The 27,247-nt window shown below is 34.2% G+C and overlaps 1 protein-coding gene across 1 annotated transcript in view; it reads left to right on the forward strand.

Annotated features, from left to right (window-relative positions):
• COL19A1 (collagen type XIX alpha 1 chain) overlaps window positions 1–27,247 on the forward strand; it is a 293,777-nt gene that overhangs the window by 49,126 nt on the left and 217,404 nt on the right. The window contains exons 9-10 of the mRNA XM_069489063.1: window positions 23,027–23,071; window positions 25,497–25,541. Coding sequence (XP_069345164.1) covers window positions 23,027–23,071; window positions 25,497–25,541 — 90 coding nt within the window. The remainder of the gene's footprint in view (window positions 1–23,026; window positions 23,072–25,496; window positions 25,542–27,247) is intronic.

Below are 27,247 nucleotides of genomic sequence, written 5' to 3' on the forward strand. Positions count from 1 at the left end.
AAACTCCTGAGCTCAAGCGATCCTCCTGTCTCAGCCTCCCGAGTAGCTGGGACTACAGGCATGCACCACCATGCCCGGCTAATTTTTTCTATATATATTTTTAGCTGTCCATATAATTTCTTTCTATTTTTAGTAGAGATGGGGTCTCGCTCTTGCTCAGGCTGGTCTCGAACTCCTGAGCTCAAACGATCCGCCCACCTCGGCCTCCCAGAGTGCTAGGATTACAGGCGTGAGCCACCGTGCCCGGCCTGTTGAGGGTTTTTATCATGAAAGGGTTCTGGATTTTGTTGAATTCTTTTTCTGCATCTATTGAAATGATCATATGGTCTTTGTTTTTGCTTTTGTTTATGTGATGAATCACATTTATTGATTTCCATATGTTGAAGTAATTTTGCATCCCTGGCATGAAGCCCACTTGGTCCTGGTGGATTATTTTTTTGATGCGCTGTTGAATTCAGTTTGGTAGTATTTTATTGAGGATTTTTTCATCTACATTCATGAGGACTATTGGTCTGTAGTTTTCTTTTTTTGTTGTGTCCTTTCCTGACTTTGGTATCAAGGTAATACTGGCTTCATAGAATGAGTTGGGAAGCATTCCTTCCTCAATATTATGGAATAATTTCTGTATTATGGGTACCAGGTCTTCTTTGTAGGTCTGATAGAATTTGGCTGTAAATCTGTCTGGTCCAGAGCTTTTGGGGGAGGGCAGGGGAGGTTTTATAATTACTGATTCAATTTCACTGTTATTATTGGTCTGTTCAGGAGTTCTATTTCTTCCTGGTTTATTCTTGGGAGGTTGTGGGTTTCCAGGAACTTGTCCATTTCCTCTGTGTTCTCTGGTTTATGTTCATAGGGATTTATATAGTATTCATGGATGATGTTTTGTATTTCTGTGGTATCAGTTGTAATGTCACCTTTTTCATTTCTGATTGAACTTATTTGTGTCCTTTCTCATCTGTTTTTGGCTAATTTAACAAGAGGTCTATTGATTTTGTTTATCTTTTCAAAGAACCAACTGTGAATGAAATATCAATTTATCCCAGTTAGAATGGCATTATTAAAAAGTCCAAAAACAATAGATGTTGGTGTGGATGCAGAGAGAAAGGAACTAAAAGTAGATCTACCATTTGATCCAGCAATTACTTTGGCTATTTACCCAAAGGAAAAGAAGTCATTTTATCAAAAAGTCACCTGCGCTCAAAATGTTCCTTGCAGCACTATTCACAATTGCAAAGATGTGGAATCATCCCAAGTCCCCATCAATTCATGAGTGAATTAATAAAATGTGGTATATGTACACCACGGAGTACTACTTAGCCATAAAAAGATGAATTACTACATTTTACAACAATCTGGATGGAACTGGAGACCCTTCTCCTAAGTGAAGTATCTCAAGAATGAAAAAACAAATACCACATGTACTCATTATTAAATTGGAACTAACTGATGAGTACACATGTGCACAGAGGGCAGTAAAACTCAGTGGAAAGCAACCAGAGGGAAGAAGGAGTAGGGGAGGGGAATAAACCAACCTAATGGGTACTATGAACACTATCTGGGTGATGGGCACACCTATAGCCGGGACTCAAGCAGTACAAAAATGATCCATATAACCTAAAACATTTGTATCTTCTTAATATTTTGAAATAAAAAAAAAGAAATTCAAATGATCTCAATGTGAAAGAAGTCATTATTTGAAAAAGTTACATGTAGTCTGTTCTTGGATGAAAGCTTAAATTAAAAAACCTCCCTTTAACTCTGGAACTAGAATAGCTTAATTGTAGTTTATTTAAAAACTGTCCTACCTCCTGTGTTTCTTTGTAACAATTATAGGTATTGTCTGTAAAGTTAAAAAAAATCATTATATGCAAATTCAAAATAATTAAACAATATCCGATTCTAAGGACTACTTCAAACTAAACATACAAATCACTGTAGCAACAGAGAATATTTATTTAGTGCTTACTATATTCCAAACACTGAGAAGAGCACTTTAGGTATGTTATCTCATCTGATCCTTACACTAACTTTTCACATTATAGATTAGTATTACCATTTTTCAGATGGGAAAACTGAGGTTTAGGGAGGTTAAATTATTGCCGAAGGTCATATATCTTATAGCCAAGCTTGGATCTGAACTTAGTCCTGTTGACTTATCTTAATCAGTATTGGTTTTGAAGACTACCCTGTATTCTACATGCACTTCAGTATAATCTGTCTGTGTTATTTGATCAGGGTAATTTCACTTATAATATTTTATCCTTAAAACCTCATGAAAATGTGAACCTATTATCTTTACCCTCATTTTACAGCTGAGCGAACCACACATAAGTAAAATGATGTGCCCAAGGCAACACAATTAAGAGGACTCATTAGAAAGATCTCTGGGTTAATCTCAACTCTTCTGTTTACCAGTGTGAATTCGGCCAAGCCACCCAGACTCTCTGGGCTTCATTTCCCTTATCTGTAAAGGAGGGTGTTATCTATCTGTCCTACCTATATCATAGGGTGACACAGAGTGCTTTGAAAAGACACATATGACTTAATTGTTGGTGGTTGTGATAAGGTACACATTCACATACACATTTCTTAACTTGCCTTTCTACTTCTTTGATTTACCAGTTCTATCACATTTGAGATTACTTACATAAGAAGAAACTTCATGTGTTGGTTTTAGAAGGCATAAAATACTTTAAAAATACCCCTGTCCATTTGAAAAAATTTCTGTGTCAAAAATATAGTCCTATTTGAATAATTATTTTAAAAAATCATTAAATCATCTTTAAATTATTTTTTATTTTATTTTATTTATTTTTTTTTTTTTTTGAGACAGAGTCTCACTCTGTTGCCCAGGCTAGAGTGAGTGCCGTGGCGTCAGCCTAGCTCACAGCAACCTCAAACTCCTGGGCTCAAGCGATCCTCCTGTCTCAGCCTCCCAAGTAGCTGGGACTACAGGCATGCACCACCATGCCCGGCTAATTTTTTCTATATATATTTTTAGCTGTCCATATAATTTCTTTCTATTTTTAGTAGAGATGGGGTCTCGCTCTTGCTCAGGCTGGTCTCGAACTCCTGAGCTCAAACGATCCGCCCACCTCGGCCTCCCAGAGTGCTAGGATTACAGGCGTGAGCCACCGCGCCCGGCCTTTAAATTATTTTTTAAAAAGAGTAAGTACTTAGTCACTCTTAGAGCCTATACCTTTTGAGGACACATTTTTTTCCCCCTCCATTCTCTTTAATCATAAGTAAATGTCTCTTACTTTAACATCAAATATTCATTTTTTTGTTCATTAATTCATCAACAACTATTTATTGATTTCCTGCTAGTATACCAATAAGTGTGCTAGATGCTGGAGCTATAGCTATAACAAGAAAACACAGAGTCTGCTCTCACTTAGTTTATAATCTAGTGATAATTTGTTCAAGGAACATTCCTTCCTTCTATAGAAATGAGCAGCAGTAGAAAAGCAGTAGAAAGGAATTAATAAAAATCATAAATATTATCAATTTATTATATGTAAAATCTATAAAATATATAAAAATGTATCCTAGAGTTACATGCCTTATATGACTTCCCATTTATTATATGTTTTAAAAATATTAACATTTACTTTAAGTTCTTCTAGTGGCAAGAGATTTTAGTGGCAAGGTAAAAATAGCTGAGATAAAATAAATTGATAACTTACAAAACAAACAATTAATCATTATATTCCCTTTATTTTTTCAATACATGCATTTGATTAAAACAGGACAAACCTTGCCTTGTAAAAATGACTCTAGATGACCATGACCACAAATAGATTCAGTTTCCTGGCACATGTAATAAACATGGATGTATTGTTTCATTTTAAGAAGTTGATGATGGGTTTATTCCTGTTCCTGTTCCCATTGTATTATGTGATCCTGCAATTTTAATATACAATAAATAAAGTGGGCATTCCTCTGTGTTTGATTGGCATAAAAATTTCATTATTAGAGCAGGTGCACAAACTAATTCCTGCATAACTTGAAGGTTGAAAGTCATTTTGCTCTAAGACATATTAAATAGTTAATTTTATGAAATGATCAGAAGTGTAATATTAGTAATGGAAAACAGATGTTGTTCTAAAGGTTTCCCTTTTGATCTGTAAGCACAAGAAAGAAAATTTAGGGGAGGTACAAAAGAGCACCATTTTGGAGACTGAACCCCTTAGGGTTGAATCCTATCCACCTCTTATTGTTTTGAAAATAATCCTTAATAATACTTAGTCAATGGTTGATTGTGAAGAAAGAATGCAATATAATGCATATGAAGCACTTAGAAAGTATCATTATACTCAACAAATGTTTCCTCTGCTTTCCTATCCACTATGTAATTGTCCACATATTGAAGGAGAGGTGGAGATAATCCTTTTAGATTAAGTTTAATCTCATAATATGGCTTGATCAAAACCAAAGAAATCTTCATTTATGAAATTATCACTTAGAATTTTCAATTGGTTAGACGTTTTAGTATATAAAAATCTTATGTTATTATATGCCACTTGTCAATATTAATAATTGGTTGATAGTTATTTTTTTCAGAAGATTACTAGAATATTTCATTCAATTCTGTGTCTTTTATTCCCAAGATTATCTGACCTTTTCTTTTTTTTTCACTGAAAATAGCACATTGTTTTAATAAGTTTTGTTGCAAACTAGCGTGTTAGAGAACTATTGACAGAGATAGCTCATATCCATTATAGTTGAGAACAATTATTCCGCCCATTAATTTATCTATACATATGTACACACATACATACATATACGCATTTGTTAAGTCAGTACTTACTGAACACCTTCTATGTTTTAAGGCTTCTTGTTAACTTATCTTAAAACTCACAAAAACGAAATGAATAAAATACTATTTTATTTATTCTAATGTTGGTAGAACCTGAGCTCAGAGAGGCCAAGTACTTTGCTCAGAGGCACAAACCAAGAAGTGTTTAAAACCTAGTCTTCTACTGTCTCCACTAAATCATTTGTCTAGTCTTTCAAATAAAATATAGAAACTATACTTAGCTAAATGTATTTGTGAGGGTATGTATGAATAAATGTACGTATTTAATAGGTTTTTTTACTCTCTGCCTATTAATTTTTTTTATTCTTATTTCAGCATATTGTGGGGGTACAAAAGTTTAGGTTAAGTATATTGCATTGTTTTCCTTAGATAACATTGATTAGAAGCCATTAAGATACAATTATAATTTACTTTTTCTCATTAGTGATAAGATATGTAATACTAGTCTTTTGGTGCATTCTACTTTTGGCCAATAGAATAAAATGAGAAAAGTTTTGAGAATACAACTTCCAAATCTCTTTTCAAATTATGTTTAACTCACTAAAATACAGTATTTCTAAAGGTTTTGATATTTTTATTATTATTTTTAATTGACATATACAAAGTATATGTATTTATGGGTTATAGTGTGATATTTTGATTTATTCATACAATGTGTAATGACCAAATCAGAGTAATTAGCATATTCACCACCTCAAACATTCATCATTTCTTTGTGTTGGGAATACTCAGAATCTTCTCTTTTAGCTATTTGAAAATAGACAAATTATTGTTAACCATAGTCACCTTACGGAGCTATAGAACACTGGAACTTATTACTCCTTTCTAGCTGTAATTTTGTATCCATTAACCAACCTCTCTCTATCCCCACCTCCCTCTGACCCTTCCCAACCTCCAGTAACCACAATTCTACTCTCTATTTCTGTAAGATTAACTTTTTTACATTTCACATATGAGGAAGAACATGCAGTATTTATCCTTTTGTGGCTGAATTGTTTCACTTACCACAAGGTCCTCCAGGCTCATCCATGTTGCCACAACTGACAGGATTTCATTCTTTTTTATGGGTGAATAATATTACATTGTGAGAATATCTCACATTTTCTGTATCTATTCATCTGTTGATGGATAACCAGATTGATTCCATATCTTGGCTATTGTAAGTACTGCTACAATAAACATGGGAGTGCAAATATCTCTTCAACATGCTGATTTCCTTTCCTTTGGATAAATACCCAGCCGTGAAATTGCTAGATTACATGGTACTTCTATTTTTGTTTTTTGAGGAATCTCCATACTGTTCTCCATAATGGCTATACTAACTTACATTCTCTCCAACAGTGTACAAGATTTCCCTTTTTCCCACATTTTTGCCAGCATTCATTATTGCCTGTCTTTTTGATAGTTAGCCATTCCAACTAGGGTGAAATGATCTCATTTTTGTTATGATTTGTACCTCACTGATGATTAGTGAGTGATATTGAACATTTTTTCATATATTTGTTTGATCATTGTATGTCTTTTTCTGAGAAATATCTATTAAGATCATCTACCCATTTTTAAATCAGATTATTTGCGGGGTCTTTTGCTGTTGAATTGTTTGAGTTTCTTGTATGTTCCAGTACATTAATCCCTTGTCATATGAGTAGTTTGCAAACATTCCCTCCCATTCTGTGAGTTGTCTCTTCACTCTGTTGATTGTTTCCTTTGCTGTGCAGCTTTTTAGTTCAATATAATTGCATTTGTCAATTTTTGCTTTTGTTGCCTATGCTTCCGAGGTCGTATCCACAAAATCTTTGCCCAGATATCCCACATCATTTCCTCTATATTTTTCTCCAGCTGTTTCAGAGTTTCAGGCCCTACATTTAACCCTTTAATCTCTTTTGAGTTGATTTTTGTATATGGTGAGAGATAGGGGTCTAGTTTCATTCTTCTGCATATGGATATCCAGTTTTCCAAGCACCATTCATCTAAAACAGTGTTTTTCCCCAATGCATGTTCTTGTTACCTCTGTCAAAACTCATTTGGCTGTAAATACATGATTTTATTTCTAGGTTCTCTATTCTGTTCTACTGGTCTATGTGTTTGTCTTTATGCCAACAAAGGTGTTAAGTTTTGAGAATCCTTACCATAACATGGCAACTTTATGAGAATAAGGTTTTTTTTTTTTTAACGCATATACACTATGAGTTAGACAACTGTTCTGAATAATCATGTAAGTAAATCCTGTTTCACCTTAACCAAAACCCACCAATGGCTTTCTGTCTTCCGTAAGATCAACCCCAAAGCTCTAACCATGGGCTACAAAGCTTCACATAATGTGTAGAGCTCTCTCCTTCCCCGCTCTTTGCTCCTTATATTGTCTCCTATCCTCTCCTCTAGTTCACTTTTGCTCCAAATTCTTTGTACCAGATTACATATACCTGGAATTTTTTTCTGTATATCCACTTGGCTCTCTCCATCACATCATTTAGGCCTTTGCTCAAAAATCATTTTAAAATAAAAAGGCCTATTTTAGCATCTCTATATAAAAAGCGTCCCTCCATCCCTGCTCTTTTTACTTTTCTTAGCACTTTTATTGCCTCTTGACATGTTGTCATTTTGCATCTATATTTTCCCCATTAGAATATGAGTTCTATGAGCTCCATACATAGAAGAACACATAATAGAAGCTAAAAATATATTGAATGAATGAGTCAACACTATATCTCAAGGAAAGTCAAAATCATCAACTCAGCTGTTTCTAGAAACTATAAGTTCTACTCCCCAATTGTCCAGGGGACTCTGCCAAGCAGGACAATAAGTCAATTTGCAAAGAAAGAGCTAAATAAGATAATCATGGAAGAGTATTATGTAATTCATTATTGTTCTACTACATTTTTTCTTTTAAAAACAAAAATTCTTTTCACATTGATCTTATCAGTTTTAGCTTGATATTACCAATTAGTTAATGAAGAAGAAAAATATTTAGAAGAAAGCCACAGTTTTGGCATAATTTAGTGTTTATTTGCTTATTTTTTTATCTACTATGATGCTCTTTTCATATTAATATGATTTACTGATTTTGGTCTTTGTTTCATAAAGCTGATGCTCCTCTCTCATGGAGTAATACAGTTGTAAATACCACCACTTGGATTTAAATGCCTAGTTGTGATCAGTATTCTATATCAAGGCATCTAATCAAACTATTCTAACCGTGCCCTCTGTCCAAGACTAAACTCTGTATGACATTATTTGAAATAATAATTAATGCTTTTCTTTCATTCAGACTCAATTATTGTAATTTTCTGAATCTTTTAATTCCCTTTCCTTAGCAAGTGTAGTTAGCAACCTAATTACTTAGCAACTGCATTACTTTCTCAGTTCTTTAAGACCCTTGCTAATACCCTCACCCACTTCAAGTTTAAATTTTGTAAAATAGCAGCTAAATTTTAATGTTCTTGAATCTAAGGGGAAGTGTGATCTGAGCTCTATTTTGGGAATAATTTTCCAGTTTGTTTTTGGTATTATTATCTTCCACATTTCCAGTTAGTTGGCCAAAATGTGTTGGCTTTATGCAATGATTGCTTTGATAATATACTTTGACAGAAAATCAAAACAATTTTAAAGGATATAAGTTAACTTAATCCTTAGTCAGAAACTGGTATTTGATTTCCTCACCCTCCAATCCCACTATGGAAGTTTCTATTTTGAGTAGTTTAATGAGCTAAACTAGAGATTACAAGTAAGTCTTCACTTATTTTCTTTCTAGTCTGACATTACTCAGATAGATGCTCATTGTATAGCTATAATGCACCAATACAAAATTAATTGAGTCAAAATATGTTCATAATTTTTAAACGATGGAATACCTTTCTTAGTAATAACCTCACAGAAGTAGTATTTAATATTATGCTTTTGACTTCTTTGCCTACATCAATATAAGATATAAAGAATGTTTTCTTCATCCTTTCTAATCCTTTGTTGAATATATTTAGTAAATCAACAAGACCTTTTTTATATATCAATTTTACCCAATCTCATCCTCATCTAGTCTACAGGAATTCATTTGAAGGTAAAATTTACTTATATGTCTTAATCTGAAATTGAAAAATAATGTTACTATAATAGTGGTATTATATAATCACAAAAGCACAATGTATTTCTTAATCTCTACCAAGTATTAGTGAAAGATAAACTCCTTTAAAAAATTTATATTATTTTCCACTATTTCAAGGATAAATTTATTAGACTGAATTTGGAGGATGTAAAGGTCAGGCACACTAAATGAAACAAATATAGATACCTTAGACTCTGAAATTCTATGACTTATTTGAATTCAAAGCATCATCAAGGATGTAGCTTTTAACTCAAACTCATTTATGATATTTGGGGTAATAGCAATAGCATTATTCCTTATCTTTGGTAGATATAGAAGAAATGACAAAGCTGAGTTACATATTTCTGTGTAGATAATGTCTAGTTTTAGTTTCGGTTAGTATTTAGATATTTATTGATTTCTTGACAGCTTATTAATTGTCAAAAGTCTAGTTTAATAACTGTGGACAACATGAGGAAGGAACTTGAAGCACAAATTTTGGTGCAAGCAAAAGCAACTCATCCATGAAAAGGTAGATTCTCTTTGACAATATTAGTAATTCATGCACATTTTAAAAAATATCTTAATGAACATTTCTGTATTTTAGGGTACAGTTGGTAGTAAAGGTGAATTTGGTGCTCCTGGAATTCCTGGGGAGAAGGTAAGTTGATTTGCTATTTGATTTAAACTTTGTGGTTTTATAAACTTGTATCAGATAGGATAGGAAGTTATATAGAACAAATCTGATAGTTCAGGGAACAGCAACCTGCAGGCCTGCAGTAGGGCTGCCAAAAAACTCCCACTGTATTATATTATAAGTAAAGTTTTACTGGAACACAGCCACACTTATTTGGTTTTGTGTTGCCTAAGGCTGCTTTTATGCTACACGGCAAGTTTAAGTAATTGTGGTAGAGACTGTATGAGCCACAAAATCTAAATAGTTATACTCTGGCCTTTTTCAGAAAAAGCTTGCTGACTCCTGCTCTAGAACATTGACCACTATTCTGTTAACAGCTCCAGGGCTTCTTAAATTCACTATTTTATATACGATACAGTATCTTAATATGTATTTCACTGTAGACAAAAGTTAAGTAATCTATATAAACATTTTATAATGTAGTACCACATGAGATACTATAACTAAAAATACACAAAAGATATTTCAATCCATCAATAAAATCCTATAGTATAACTATTATGTATCCATAATAATTAAAAATAGGAAATTAAAAAACAAATAAATAAAATCCTATAATTTGGCTCATAAAATGGTTGATTTTCATGTTTTCTTCTCTAATACCATAGTGATGATTCTAAGTCATAAATTCACTCACAAAGTTAGAGTTGCATTTTACCATCTTATTCAAATTCAGTTTTCATAGAATCTTTTAAAAATATTATATTTATATATTAAACTGTAATTACCTTGTCTTATTTTTCACTATATGTACACATATGTTATAATACTAATAACTTTGTTGAATTATTAAATTTCTCTCATGATGCTAAGAAAATTCTCTTTTTCATTAAAATAAGTTAATATAAGTGTTTGCAGCTAATCTAGCTGCTCTAATTACCAAGTGAATCCACTGTGCCTCATTATCTAGAAGGCCATGACCTTTGTGGTTTTATTCCCCTAAAGTTGACACAGGAATAACTGAAGCTGAAATGGTAGGAGGCTCAGGGGTTGTTGGTCAGATATTTTTTGAGACCTTCTTAAATGTGTCTCTGATATTTGACTGCTTCATTGATGCTATTTTTTTCTTTTAGAAATTATCCTAATAGCAATGAATATGCAAAGATATGCAAATTATTTGCTCCTATAGGAATGTATCTGTTGGACTCAGTAAAACCCAACAACTGTGTGGAACAATAATAGCTTGCTGAAAGTTAATGTTTATTTGGGCTGCTATCCTCTTCTTTAAGCTTGCTGATGGTATTAATTGAAGGCTCTTCATCATCATAAGTAAAAGTTCCCTCAAATACTTGTTCAAAGGTCCAATTCTTTCAAAATACTTTTTCTCTAGAGAATACTACTCCATCACTTAACTCCTAAAGAGATATCCCAATCCAAATTTGCCTTATACACTTATTCCACCAATCTCTTTCTAAAATACATTGTAACAGTCTGATTGTTTAGATTTCAGATCATTAGGATTTTTCAAATTATTTATAATGTGGAGTCTTTTCCTTTTTTAAAAACACATGCAGAATCACTGAAGTGCTTGGATTATAAAATAAATTGTTGGACTTGATGCTAGGATGTAAAGCAATATTCATATACATTTACATGATAAAATACGGGAAAGCAGGATAAAACTCCCCTGGAATGCTTTAAAGCAGAATTTCTTAAGATTGGTATAAAACACCATTAATTTTAACACTCCAAAGAGGCATCTCTTAGATCCTTATTTGTGAAAAAACAGGTGTAAACTGCTACTGATTGGCCGTGGAACAGGGTCTCAACCCTCGAAAAGGTGACGTCAAGAGACAGGATACAATGCAAGGACTAGGTGAAGTAATCAGCAGAATCGATCCCGTCAAAAGTTGATCCAATCAATTGCAATCAATGGCTATGAAGAAAGAAAGCAATAGTCTAGAAAGTTAATTATGTAAGCCAAGAAATTCTCTAGAAAAAAATAGAGTTTCTTAGAAAGAGAGGGCATTCGAGGCAATGTGGAGGAACTGGAGCAAGACATAGTGTTGCAGAGATAAACACCTCTCAGAACTAAAGGTCTGCTTCTTTTCCTAGAAGTCCACTTTCGTAGGAAGAATCTTATGTGGTGATTCATCCTACACTCCACTTAAAGTAAAACTTCAATGGATATAAAGGAATACACTGATAATCTAATTGGATCAAGTTGTTCTGAGAATTAAAACCCTCACCCCTTGGGGCCCATTTGGCCAAAATGTTGACTGAGTGAGTCTTGAAAAAGCAGTTAATGGGCATCTGTGTCTGTGTGAAGACACTGTCTCCAGAGGACTTAAGAATCTAATGTGATAAAGAAGCAGCCGCATTTATGGTGTTCTGAAACCTTGGCAAAATTGTCCTGGCAAATATTCTCTCATGTTTCCTCAAGCAGTTTTCTTTTGGGTCTAATTACTTGAGTTGCTCTTAAAGAATCTTACAGACAATTAGAGAATTCATGCAACTTCCAGTGGTTCTAAATGTGGCATCAGATAACACTTAGCTCTTGGTTCCCAGATTCATGCATCTTCAGAGACCCTACTTCATAGCTAATATCCTCCCAATATATACAGAAACACTGAGTCCTCAATCATATTCTCTTCCCACAGTCTTAAGTCACTGGTAGTGCCAGCTGTGCTTCTAACTTGTCACTTCATTTAGCTGTTGAAAGATTGTAACACCCATGAGTGAAAAGATGCCACTTCGAGTGTTTTTCTCAATTCTATAATCTACAGGTTACCATTCATTTAAAATAATTGTAATGAATATGTGCAAAGAAGTTGCTATTATTTATATGATCATATGCTTAATAAATTATAAATGTTTTTTAAATTTAAAAATTTAAAATAATAATTATAATGTTTATGTTTGGGCTAAAAGATTTCTATTGTTTTATGATGAAAACACCCTGCTTGATTTTTATAAGCAAATTTCCAAAGGAAAATTATTAGTTCTGAAATAAATAGTTCTCCTCAAAGCCCTATTTCCCACATTCGCCTTAACATAACTTATGTGTGTCTTCCAGAGTTACTCGTGCAATATCCTTGAGCTTTACTTTGAATCTGCTTCTCAGCATTCATGATTTGGGGGATTTTTTTCCCCCATAGAATTACAAGTGCTTAAGCGTACTGTTAAAAAATAAAATAACAAAGATGAATTGTTTAAATGTTTCACTTGGAGCAAGACCATGTGCAGAATGCCATAGAACATATATCTCAGGCATAATATTCTCAATGTGAAGTTTTTTTTATTTTTTAAAGTCTAGTATTTAGGCTAGGAAACTGATTTATATTAATGGAGTGAAGCATATTCTGAGCAGTATCAAGTAGAATTTGTATATTAACTGCACTTTACACTTACATCCAATGTGATACTGTAATAAATTAGGTGATTTGCATATAAATCTCATTCTAAAATAAACCTACACTTTGAGTTTGGCGAGGTAATAGTGGTAAATATTTTTAAGTCAAGGCCCTGAACAAAGTATTAGTTTACTGAGGTGGTATTTTTTTTTTCAGATCCAGGAGAAAAATAGTACTCTAAATAACACTATTTTATGAAATCTATTTATGGAATATGGATTCATGAGGACTTTAAGGATGAAGAAGTATAGCACTTAGTTATGTTCTATTGTAATTATAACACTTATCACCCAGTACAGACTTGCACTACGCATTCTTAATCTAGTATATACAGCTTTACCGTCAAACATCACAGAAAAATAACTGTCCCCTTTCATTTATTCAACACAGCTACGATTTTGCCTAAGAGACTTGGTAAATGTTCTGTTATGGGTTCATTTAAGAATATCAGTTCTATATAGCAAGTGTTATTAGGTACTTGGTGACTTCTGGTAAGCTTGGATGGACAGAAGCCGCTGTCAATCTAAATGAGTAAATTGGTTCAATTTTCAAGCGAAGCAAATGATTCAATGCGTAAGATCACATGTATGCATGCACCCATACACACATGCTCACACACACACACATAAATACACATGCTCACATCTTGCGTCCTCATGGCATGAAGTAAGAGAATGAGAAGAGATTTTTGGACAGTGGGAGCAAATCCTTCCCACTTTACCCCCAAACCTAGCACTCGAACCATGCTTGCTTTCATTACTCAAATATTTCAAATGAAAAATTGCCTCTTTTCCTACTTCACTTATGTATGTCAATGTAACAGATATGTTTTTTTTCAGAAGGAAGGATATTTTTTAAAAATAGCAATAATTATTTTTCCAATAATTCTAATCCTAAAAATATGATAGTAAAAATCCAATATAAGCCTAATTTATCCTAAAACCAATATTATGTCTGCTAAATTGCTTAGAATTTTTCCCAAAATGTTTATTTTAATGGGAAAACTTTTAGTAAGTTAATTTTACTCCTCATGGAATAGGTACGCAGTAAGTGGTAGCTATCCCCATTTTATTATGCTAACATTAAATACCCGGAATTAGTCTGCCTGGGTTTGAATCTCAACTCAAACTGTTACTGTGTAATATTGGAGCATGACACTTGGTCTCTCTCTGTGTCAGTTTTCTCTTTTATAAAACAAGAATTATATTGTACCTACTTCTATCTTTGTCTTAAAGATTAAATGAGATTATTCATGAAAGTGCCAGCTCAGTGCCTGATATGTAAATATTTGGTAAACAATAGATACAATGTTAACAATAAACAGTTTAATGATTCTATTATTCTAAACTCTGGCTTACTGTGAGACCAAATTGGAACTCCTTTGAGGGAATTTATATACTTGATCTTAGCCAAAAGGCTGAGAAGTGATCATTTGAGAGAATTTATGTTGTTTATTCAAAATATACTTAGTGGGAAATGTTGAAATAAAAGTTGCATATCTTATGTGACTCTGACCTCTTAAAACAAACTGGATGTTAGTAAACCAATGAATTCCTCACTTAGCAGAAATGTGTAAGAGTATAAACTTTAACAACAATAATATAACAGCCATTTACTCAGTAAGTATTATGCACCAAACACTGTTGAGAGCCTTCTTCACATTATTTCATTCAACACTTCTATGAGGTAAAATTTATTGTCCCTATTTCACAGATTAAGAAACTGAGATCTAGAGAGAAAAAGACTTCCCCTAAGTTCCATAGCCAGCAGATAGTGGAGTCAGGATTTGAACCTCTATCCCTAGGAATCCATAGCTGTTGCACCTTTACCATATGATCTCATCTGGACAGCTCTTCAAATATCCAGATTTCCTTTATACGGAGAGTTCTGAGTTAGTTCTTAAATTTGTTTGCCTGCCAGCTTGTGAGTGAACTTTGCTTCCTACACTCTGCTCCTTCCCCTTAAATCTCCGGATCCCTTGTAAACTCTACCTAACCTGAGAGAGTCTGACTCCCCCACTCTCAGAAGAGTGTGTCCGCCCAGGAAGCATTACCATGCAGTGTGTTTTTTGCCAAATGAGAGGATTTTGTCTAGCTTTACCTTCCGAAATAAGTATTATGAAGACAATATAGGTTTATTTTGTTTGGTTTCCAAGTACAAAGTTACATTTGAGAGATGTTTTCAAACTTACCACATTTTAACCCTCTGGATGTCCGTGATCTGCCGTGCGCACCCACCCCCGGACAGCTCAATCGTGGCCACTCTGCAGAATAACTTGGACACCTCACTAGAAAATTCTCTCTTTACATTCATTCGCCAAGGATGCTTTGAGATCGTATGTGTGCGTATACACATTCATAATATTCAATTTACCAAAAACAAGTGTTTAACTTAGTATCATGACTTTATTAAAAATAAATAAATAAATCGAGCTTCTAGAGGTGAAAAGCCATATGCGCTAAGGCACTTAAGAAGGGCATCTGATAACGTGATGGGAGAGTTGCCAAGTTGCATGTCTTAAAAATAGCTGGGCTAACGATCCTCATTATGGGGTACTTTGTATGATGGGTCTTTTCACCATAAACCCTGAATCCCTCTGTCACTGCAGTGAGATGAGACTGAACGAGGCAGATCCATTGTTCCCTAACAGTCTTTGTATTTCTCTTTTGTTGGAAAATGAGACTACTGTGATCTTTGAATCTCAATTTTCTCTGAAAAGACATTTTATGAGAAGACTGCAGCTTCAGAAAATAAAGGCAGATGCTGTTACAGTTTATGTAAGCGCAGACAAGGCCGGTAGCTGTTGTGAATTATAATGAACCCTGCAACAGCGCTGGTCCAGATGTAGCATTAATGCTTCAGAGGCTCAGAAACTTATTGGCATTTAGTGAAAATGCTAGAGAAATTTAAGTCATCTGGCTTCCTCTCTGTATGTCTAGTTTCACCAAATTTTTCTACGGCATTAAGCTTAATTTTAGAAAAGTCTGTAAGGAATGAGAGTATAGTCAAATCCAGACAAGGATTGAACTATTTACCATAACTACTATTCATAGAAACAGATGACTACAAAGAGAACAATTTTGTCAACCTACTTGGTGGTTTCACTTATTAAAGGTACAGAATAAAACTTGAATTATCAGTGAAAACAATCATTGCTCTTACATAGAGTAATTGTCATTTAATTGTCTTATCTGTAGGCATATATTGATACAATATAAAGTAAGCAGAAACATAAGAAGGACAAAGGTAATAGAAGGACAGGAAAAATAAAAAGAAACTTGCTCACTCTGCATCTGATTTTATTTCTTAATGGTTTCTTATTCCCTTCTAATGCCTTCCACTCGCACCCCAAGTAGAGCAGTTGGCAGAGAACACAACAGATGGATGACAAGCTCAACACATGTGGTGTATCTGGCACCCAGGCACTTGACTTTTATTTGCTAAACAGTTAGCCAGATTTTAAGAACCTAGTCTGCTAATGTTCCTATTTGGTTTAATGCTCTATCAGCATCTAGCACATAAATATGAAAATATTGCCATAAAAAGATCACACACTCTGTTTCTCTGCACAGTTCAGTGGTCAGTTATCTTATTCTTGGTGTGGATTGCTGAGATACTGAAGAGTGGATTTAAAGATGTAACTGGTAGTTTGTAAAGACATCTATGATTTTAGATATTAGTGTTTTCTTAAGGTGGCTGTGTCTAAAAAAGCTTTGGCCAGCTAAGTCCAGGACAGCCATAGCCAGTGTAAGGCACTGAATGAACCCGTTAGGCAAGAGCAGAAGATTTGACAGGGTGATCACAGACAGTTGGTATTTTTCTTCCCTACCACTGTCACTGCATTTTCACAAGTTACGAAATTCGATGCTCGTTCATCTTTTTTCATATAGTCTCCCTGGCCACCAGACAAAATTAACAGTTCACCCATCCTGCTCATATAGCACATTATTATATTACTATTATAATGGTGTGTGTCTATATCCCCTGCTTAAAGGTGAGCTCCTGAAGGAGGACTTGGTATCTCACTCACCTCTATAACCCCAGCACTTGGTCCAGTATATGGCACTTGATTCATTCTGGATAAATGTTTGTTGAATTGCTTAGAACTCAAGAAATATACTTTGGGGAAATAGGAAGGAAGGAGAATCTCTTCTCTTCCCAGCAAAGCTTACTACAGGTGTTGCTTCCTAGAATGGAATATAATTGAGAGAAGTGTGTGCATCTCCAGAATTTGCTTACTATTTTCTCTTACACAAATTATGCTCTTCCTTTTCTTGCAAGCATAAATCTTCAAGTTATCTTGCTTTCTTTTTACCCAAACTAGGTTCAAAAATTCCCTTTCTTACAATATTGCTAATGTGTATTCTTTCTCCGTATCTTCACAACCATTTACTTCAGGGCTAAAGACGAATAACCAATGGCTTTAGTGTATTTAAGCTCCAGTAGAAGTAATTGAGAGGGAGTAGAACTATAAATTACTCATCACGAGGAATACTTTGGACAGGAAATAGCTTGCAGTTACTGGTATCTCACTGCCCGCAATTAGGAGCTGACTGATGACACTGTCCTTCTCTTTATATCTTAAATCATCTTTCACGTGTTGCAATACTTAATTTAGATGTCAATAACTATACCTCAGATATTTTAGTAGATGATTCACATTAAATGTCTTCTATTTCTCTAGTACTTTTTATGAAGTTTCAAATTTACTTAAGGACTGTCTCACAGCTAATTTCACAATAAAGTGAAAAGCCCAAACACTTGTTCCTGACACTTTAAGAAAATCATCACAATTACATAGGAGCCCAGATTTTGTCATGGATTCTACAACATTAAGGCTTAATTCCCTAATTTTGGTATATATATGGAAAGAAACTTTTACTTCTCCAAGTCATTTTTAAATTATTTGGGTTTTTTTGTTTTTTATTTGAATAACTTAGTTCAGCTTGCACTTAAGGAATTTGGAAAAGAACTATAAAATAAAATCCCTTTGAAAGGAAAACTTAATGATTGTACTGAACTACAAGCATGGTATATGTAAGCAGTAAGTTTTAAAAAAAAGCAAGTTGTGTTAATGGAAGTACAGTACAGTATAGTATCCAGAACAAGGTGCGTGTGTATGTGAATGTATGTGTGTGTGTGTGTGTGTGCATGTGCATGTGTGTATGTATGGATCTGCTCTCTATTCTGTGTAGATAAGACCATGTGTGGAGTGATGTGCTGAGTTCTGAGTGCCACATTTTAAAAGACATGACTGACCAGTGTGTGCCCAGAGAACAAGGACCATAATATTAAGAGATTCCAAACTATCATTTGAAAAATGGGTGGTTTACTGAATGGGAGGCTTGCTGTGGCACAAAGAGAGGTCTTGTGTAGGACCTGTAAGACGTTTTTCTTTTGTAATTGCACACAGCAGAAACAAGACTAATGGGCAGAAATTTGGGAAAGGTTAATTTGGGTGCAGAAAGCATTGATTCAGTAACCACACATAGAATTTTTTTTCCCATTTTTTCTCCACAATGCAAGTTAAACAACAAAAGTGCCTGACTTTAAGAAGCTTTCAATAGCGTCAGTACCTCATCAGATTCTTTGGTGAAGGTAGTATATATAAATGTATAAATTTATACTTGTCCTTATATTTAAGAATATCAATCCTGCTTTTTTCCCTAGGTATAGGCACCTGCATATACTTGTGTACACGCAAATATATATACATTCAAGATAGTAGATTTTGAGAGGGTAGATGTTGAATTCAGCAACTACTACCAACCCATACGTTATTATGATTAAGACATTTATTGCCCATACATTACCTTTGGTGGCTGGTTTTCCTTTCTTTGAAATATGACCCATAAGGAAAAGAAACGATAAATACTTGAGGTGATGGACACCCAGTTACTCTGATTTGATTAATACACATGGTATGCCTGTATCAAAACATCACATGTACCCTACAAATATATACAACTATTATGTACCCATAATAATTTAAAATAAAAAATGTAAAAATTCAAAAAATAAAATAAAAATTTTAAAAAGATAAAATAATAATAGGGTGTCATTATTTTATAATTAAGAATGTTGTCCTTATCCTGACCATTAATGTGATAATATATCCCCAGGTGTTAGCTGCATTAAGGATCCAATAAATACAAATAATTCAAAAAATTTGAGATTTTAAACTCTATGTGGTATATATTTTTTTAACTGGAGAATTTATTTCTTGGAACGAAGTCCCAAAATATAGAAGGCAAAAAATCCTCCTCCCTGAAATAAAAAGACTAAGATTAGATTTCTGAAAAAAAAGTAGGAGGTACAGTTATATTTTTTGTTTCCTGAAATACTTAATAGACTGCCAACAGTTTAAAGAACTGTATAAAAATTCAATATCTGAAGATTATGGCTGAATAAAGCAGGACTATAGTCAGAAATATAGAGGTTACATTAGTGATACACAAAATCAAAATCAGATTTACTTTTTTCTGCCTGTTTTACTGGTTTTTGTTCTAGAATTCTGGCATTCCACTTCATATATTACTCCTCGCGATTTCATTCAGCATTCAATTTAAGTAAATTTTCCTCTAGTGAATATGAATTAATTAGAGAGGAAATACTGATATGTTTCCAAGTGTACACTAAATTCACCTAGAAGGTTATATTACTAGAAAACATGCTCTAAGTTAAATGATAGGTCAAATTTTATTTTTTAATACCTAAACATTACATTAGGATCTCAGACTTTTTAATCAAAGGCTGAATGCCTAACTTTTTAAATAAATAATCACCACAACATAGTATATAACTTTCTGCTTTCTGGGCCTAATTTTAGTTATTTGCAAATCTTTTATTTACCTGCTTGTTCTTCCTTTATTTGTTTGGTCTTATTGGTACTAATTTTGCAAACTATAGGCCTAGAGAGTGTGATTCCTTATCAAATGTCCTTCAGATAACATATATTTCCTGCATAGTAAAAAAGAGATTGGTTCCAATGTTAAAGGAATCAGGAAAACTAATAATTTATATTTTATGCTTAGCTACGCTTACTGGTAAAAAATATGCAGTGCTTAAAAGAAGGTAAAATGAAATCTTTTGATCAGTTTTTCAGAAAGCCACCGACACTAAACTTTACTTCTGTTTTTGCCAAAAGAGGTTATTCTGAATTCTGGAAAGGGTGCTTTTTGATTGTTCTGTGAAGTTGAAGACATGCCATGTATTATAGTAATAACCCAGGAAATGATACTATCAGAAGCAACATTAAATTTTTCTGGCCTTATATGACACGTATTTATTCATTTGCCCTTCTGTACTTTGAATTTGTAACCAGAAAGGGACATAGGCCCTTTGATAAAAAAAAAAAAGAAAACGTGTAATAGAAAGTATATGCCTCAGAAATGTTTTGAAAGTTATGGTTGCTATCAGAATCATTAATTATAATTTTCTTTAAACAATGAACTAAAATTGTTCATTGTTTGAACTAAAATTGTTCAGACAAAGGAGAAACATCTTATTTCTTCCTTTGGCTGAGAGTGGGAGGAAGGAGAGACAGCAGGAGTTCAGAAAAAGCAAATAATATGTACCCTTCTAGTAACTTTAGCTAGATATTTATAGACAGAATTAAATTTGACCCCAAACTGCCTGTGACACCTAGAGCTTTAAACCTGGGCATCAGAGTAAGCGTAAAGAAAGTGTCATTCTGTTGACATAAATTACATTTTGGGCAAAGTCTGGACAGCAACATCATTATCCATTGCTGTTAATAAAATATTGTTCTTTAGAACTATTTTCTTCTTTAGTTTTTATGCTAACTAATAAATTTCTCTCTTGTTTTAGATAAAGACAAAAACAGAAATGTTCATTATTCCTCACGGACTAGAATAATAACAATAAAATTTTAAATGATTGTGCATTTCTAAGTAGGGCATCTCAAAGTATTTCAAAAACTTCCACATGTTGATGTATCATGTGAGGTCAACTCACTTCCTCTGAGAGATAATTAGTGATGCCCATTGGGTTATCTTGGGGTCTAGAATCATGTTTACAAAACAAATTCCCAGTAAGGAAAGAACAGAGACCAATTAACACTGACCATAGGAAAACACCATATTTTAATTATTGCAATCATAAAACCTGTGTCCATTAAAGACATATTCTCAATATCACAGCTTTAAAGACTTTTGATAACAAATTAACAGTGGGCCTGGGTGTAACCATAACCTGACACATGGCAGAGGTAGGACCTTGGGTGCCAGTACTCAGAGAACATGGTACGTAAGAAGAGTGCACTGTGAGCAAAGAAAAAGAGAAGATACCGTCATGACTTTTTTTCCCAAAAAAAGTAATTTTGGCAGTGTATGCTGTATCAGTGTACTTTACTGGATTGTATGCCATATCTTGTTATCGTGTATAACTTGTAATCTGATATAAAACGTTATATTAGATCAACAGATGAAAATAATCTGCTCCTTATGGACAAGTGGACATACTTCTGTGATGAGTAACAGAAGCTCCGTTTCCATAGACTGTTCCCTGGTGTCAAATACTTAATGTGCTTTACTCTTTCTTTATCAAATGAAATTAGAAGTTTCTAATAGACCAGTGTGATGCCCGAGGTCCAGAACTGAAACAAGTTTTTAATAATAGAAGTGTATTTATTACATAGATAAGTACATTATATTTTATTCATTCATGTTTCAACACTTAATTATACTTAGCAGCAAAGTTTTGCCTTGAATGTTTAGTATATGCTGTAATGATAGCAGTTATACTGTAGAATACTTTGGTAATTTAATCTAATCTAAGAAAAACCTTAAGTCTTTAAAATAATATATGTGCATATATATAGCAGTATATCTATGGTAAAAACCACTAAAACTTTCCAAATATTTATTAATTAATGAAATAATAAAGATCTCTTTAGATTTATACAGAATATATTGTTACTACCTTAAAGTTTGAAGATGTTATTTTTTCCTGTAGATATTTGAATTTTGTTTAAAGAATTCTGAGAAATGGTATCTAATTGCTTTCTAGATAATGCTTAAAACTGTTATTTTACAAATTAATTATAAATACTTGATAGAAATAAAGCAGGTCAATAGAACTGTTAGTTTATTTTGAGCTGTCTGAACCTGGAAATTCAGGAGACAAAGTAAACTCCTATAAGCAGCTTATTTCCTAAGTCTCCATTGGGCACATGTGCCTCTTCCCAGGTGCAGTTCATTCTAGCCTGGGTGATGTTTACAGACCAGACTTGTCAAAGTGATGACCTGAGAATTCCAGTAATGAAAACTGATAGGCATCTGCTAAAAACCTTTTTACCCAAGAAAGATAAATAGAAAGGAACTAAAAATGCTTCCAAGTAATTGTTTCATGTAAAATGGCATTAGGTGTATCTTCAAAATCAATTTAAAGACAATCTCTAGATATGGGTAAGAAAGTAAACATGCTCGTATATATATTATAAGAATACAAACACACAAACATATACTGTACATATATATAAAATTCAGATTTTAGGCAAGAAGTCTAAATTAAATCTTTTTCCCAGAGACAGTGTAGGGAGGCAGTGAAGTGCACAGAGTTGGGTTCAAATCCCAGTTCTACCAGGTACTTATTGTGAAATCGTCTGTGAGATGTAGCAATAGTAACTTCTACCTGATAGGTTCATTGTGAGAACAGTGACTGGCCCATAGAAAGCACTATGTCAGACTTGAATATTATGCCCAGAGATATGAAAGAGAGAAAATGAAATAAAGGATACTAAATAGCATGTGGAAAAACATAGGCTGTGGAGTCAGCAGGACCTCAATTCAGATCTCAGTAATACTGCTAGTTGGGTGACCTTGAACACGTTACCAAACCTTGCAGAGCTTCCATTTCCTTGTTTTAAAAATTAAAGTGATAATCCTGGAGCTGTGAGGTTAGGGATAGATGGGAAGCCCCTACGCATGATAGATACTCAGTTATAGGCTACCTTTCCCAACACTAGAGCTAGTTGGTAAAGATTGCAAAAAAAATATGTCTGTGTTCATTCGTTTTTCTGGCTAATAAAAATTATTCTCTGTACTTACTTCTTTTAGGGAGAAAATGGTTTACATGGTGCTCCAGGCTTACCGGGTCAAAAAGTAAGAGTTTTTGAATGTTTCATCTGAGTTAAGAATTTTAAGATTTTGAAAATTGAAATTGCACATAATATAGTAAAGATTCTGAAAATCTATTTGTTAAAACTGAATTCTCTCAAAGTCTCTTAGAAAGCTACTGATCTGCCTTTCCAAAGAGAACTCGTGGGAGCAATCCCCTTTAGCAACGTGCTTCTACAAAGAAGTCAGCAACAGTGCTTTCTGGGGGCCATAGGAGTGTATATAGCTGTTTGGAAATGTTTTTGCAATTATTAGTCAGAATCTAAAGTGTAGAATGGAATAAATTTTACTGTCCTTGACTGGATTTGATTACTTCTTGCTTATCTTCCCTTTTGTATATCCTAGATAGAGCTAAACATAATAGTTATAATGACATAAAATAGTAAATATTACAAAGATGCTATAGACATCTAATCTCTTCAGAAAATGTCTTTCTTTTGGAAAAAATTGATAAGTAAGGAGTTTTGCATGGGACAGGCTGCTTTCCTCTGTGCATAGTATCCTTCTCTTTACCAAGGTAAACTTCCTTTGGACGCCTTTACTGTCCAAGGGCTGCTTTCTCCTTCTGAAAGAAGGAGAAGGAGCACAATTGTATGTGACCAGCATTACTGGAAACACAGAGACAGGTACATTCCACTGTCTTGGAAGGATGGTGAGCTACTTCAAGTGGGCCCAGCTGGCCTGGTACCACCCACATACTTCCACACAGAGGAGAGCATATTGATGCAATATTAGATGCCCACCAAGGCCAAGCACATCATTTCTATGTTCTGGAGAAGTTTTATAGGTCCCAGCAACAAGATGTCAGAAGTTACTATGCTTCTAGTATTTTCTCTGTGGCTGAAAATATCATTTAAAAAGACATGCACTTATTTATAGTTCCAGCTTTTGAGAAAATCTTCCGTTACTTGGCCTAATAAAGGTAATAAGATTGAACTGGCAGCAACGAAATGGCAAGCTTCTGAATTTCTTCACAGCAGTTCTAGACAAAACCCATTGATACAGCATGTGCTGCATCTGCGAGTCGAGTTGCAAGCCAAGGGATGTGTAGATTTATCTGCTGGGAAATAGTTTTGGACTTTCCAGCAGCTGTTTGTGGTGGCTGCATCATGCTGACATCGTGGCTGATGTACTGGAGGCATTTAGCAGCTTCAATGTCAGCTTGAATTAATAGATCAAGGTAAAGTCTGTACTTTAGAAAAATAGTAGAAAAAGGTAGACCGTGCAATCAGTGGTAAAAACACCTAATAACTAACCTATTTTCTTTCCTGATAACTTTCTTGAGGGTAGATGAAACAAAAATATTTAATTGTGTATGTCTGAGTTTGTATGTGTACACACACACACACACACACACACCATATACATATATTTGGTTATGTGGGTACATATATGTATGTGTATATATATAAATGTGTATATATATGTATACTAAACAGCTGGCATTCCTTTTCATATAATTTACATGAATTTTAATTATAACAAATGTTACCTTGTTGAACCGTTACAGAAAAAACTGGAGATCAGAAATGCTTTACTCGTGTCTCTGTGCCCTCAGGAAATGTTTGCTGAATGTCTTTTCTGTTCAAGGCCCTCTATGGATAGAGGGACGCACATGACCCTTCCCTAGCACTCACTTGGTGGCTATGTTGTCATGAGTGCCTGACACATGGGAAGTGCTCACCATCATCATTATTGTTCAATGTGTGAATGGAACATCAGTACTCTAAATATCTGTGCAGAACTGAGTGGGGGAAACAAGCTTGTCAGATCAGAGAGGGTTTAGTTGAAGAAATGGGGACTTAGAGCTTTTAGAATAAATATGGTGATTGAGAGCCAGCAGCCCTCCAGCCACTGACCCTCTTTCTATGACTGAGACATGGCATGGGAAGAACATGGCACTGGTGCTGGAGCTGGAGCCGGAACTCCAGGGTTCAAACCTGAACTCTTTCATCATGAAACTCTCACTAGAATGGAATTCCATAGAAGCCAGTTTTCTAAGAAGGCTGTTTCTACTGGATCTAATAAAAAAAAATAGTAATAATAACAAGAAGGGTTAACCGTCTGTGTCAAATACTATGTAGGTGCATTCAATTCTCAGAACAAACCAGTGAGTGAAGTACTGTTATCATACTTACTTTATACAGTGCACAATTCAGGCTTATGAAGATTACATTGCTTGAAAGTAGTGAAGGTATAGCTTAAACACTAGAAGATTGTTCCTTTAGTATTTAGGAATATTTAAATCTTGTGTAGCTTAATATTGGTTCAGAGATTACGTATTAAAAATGGCTCTTTGTATTATAATTACTGATGTTTTCAGTGTTAGAAACATTATCATTATTATAAAAATTGAATGTATTATAAGTATTGTTCCTATTACCATACACATCATATTCTTCTTCTGCAGGGAGAGCAAGGTTTCAAAGGCAACAAAGGAGAAATTGGTGAAAAGGTAAATATCTCTCTTTACATATGCATCTGTAAAAATAAGTTTTGTTCTTAAAAATATTTTGAAATGGAATATTTAACTTGTTTATAAATTCTACACAAGAAATTCAATAATTTTATAGAAATAACTAAAAATATTTGCTTTAATGAAGGTGAACTAAATATACTGATGATTGTCAGAAATTTTTCTAAACTTAGTTGCACGGTAGTTAGACATTTCTAGTTAAATTAATTCCACTGATACATAAATGATTCAAACATTTATGAAACATTATATTTTTGTATTATGATGTCATTGATCCACTAAGTATCTAAGTTTTTAAATAAACGCCTTGTTTATATGTATACCTAATTTCTCAGTGGGATTATTTTTTGGAAGGAATAAATAAGAAGAACTTATTGTAATAGTCAGGGTCCCATGGAAAAGAGACGGGATACTAAAATTAGAATAATTTTAAAGAGTTTAATAAAGGCATGGTTTAAAAGGTATGGGCAAATTATAAGAAGAGTATTCCAAATGAAGTTACAGTGGACTCCTTAACTCTGCATGATTAGGCCGGGCGCGGTGGCTCACGCCTGTAATCCTAGCACTCTGGGAGGCCGAGGCGGGTGGATCGCTCAAGGTCAGGAGTTCGAGACCAGCCTGAGCAAGAGTGAGACCCCGTCTCTACTAAAAATAGAAAGAAATTATATGGACAACTAAAATATATATAGAAAAAATTAGCCGGGCATGGTGGCGCATGCCTGTAGTCCCAGCTACTCGGGAGGCTGAGGCAGTAGGATCGCTTAAGCCTAGGAGTTTGAGGTTGCTGTGAGCTAGGCTGACGCCACAGCACTCACTCTAGCCAGGGCAACAAAGTGACACTCTGTCTCAAAAAAAAATATTAAAAAAAAAAGAAAAAAAACTCTGCATGATTATACCAGACCTAGAGGCAGAGAAAACTGTGTGGAGAGGACTGGAGAGAGGAGCTGAGGGACGCAGTCAGCCCCAGATAACACATAAAGGGGGAGCCAGGGCAACCAATTCCTCCACCTCCCCATCCTCCAGCCCTCAGTTCTCTGGCTGGACCCCCACTGGCCAAGCCAAACTGAGAATGAGTGGGGTGTGGGTAACACCTGTATGGGTCAGCGTCCCAGAGCCCAGAGCAAGGTGGAGAAGGGTGGTTGGTGGATCTTGAGGGCTCATGCCAGATGCTGGCCCACTGAGCTAAGTGCTGTCATCCATCACCTTCTAACTAAATTAAATTATGGGTGGTTTATTTTACATTTTTGAGAGTATTTTATTTTAATAAAAAACTACTGAAGTCATTTTGAAAAGTATTTGAGCAATCATCGGTTTACAGCTTTGCAACTTTCTATTGAAAGTACAGAGAGTAGAAGTACGTGGTCACCCCAAAATTCCCTTCATGTAATCATTTGAATCTTTCTGCATTTTGAAAATCTAGTATTGTTTTTAAATAAAACAACAAAAATGTAGCATTCTTTTGTTTCATAACTCTTAAACACATCAAGTGTCATGTAATTGGACAGCCAGAAGGAGGACTAGAAAGAAGAATAGATGATCTCAAATTAGCCAGCATTGCCTGTATTTAGCTTTCCTGGCAGTGATCAGTTATTTGCTTCTTCAATAAGCATTTATAGAGAGAATGAGCATCTATTGTCATTATAAGACAAATGACATATGTTGTCAACTACATGATAATTACTTTT

Source organism: Eulemur rufifrons, chromosome 15 (assembly GCF_041146395.1).
Source record: "Eulemur rufifrons isolate Redbay chromosome 15, OSU_ERuf_1, whole genome shotgun sequence".
NCBI lineage: Eukaryota > Metazoa > Chordata > Mammalia > Primates > Lemuridae > Eulemur > Eulemur rufifrons.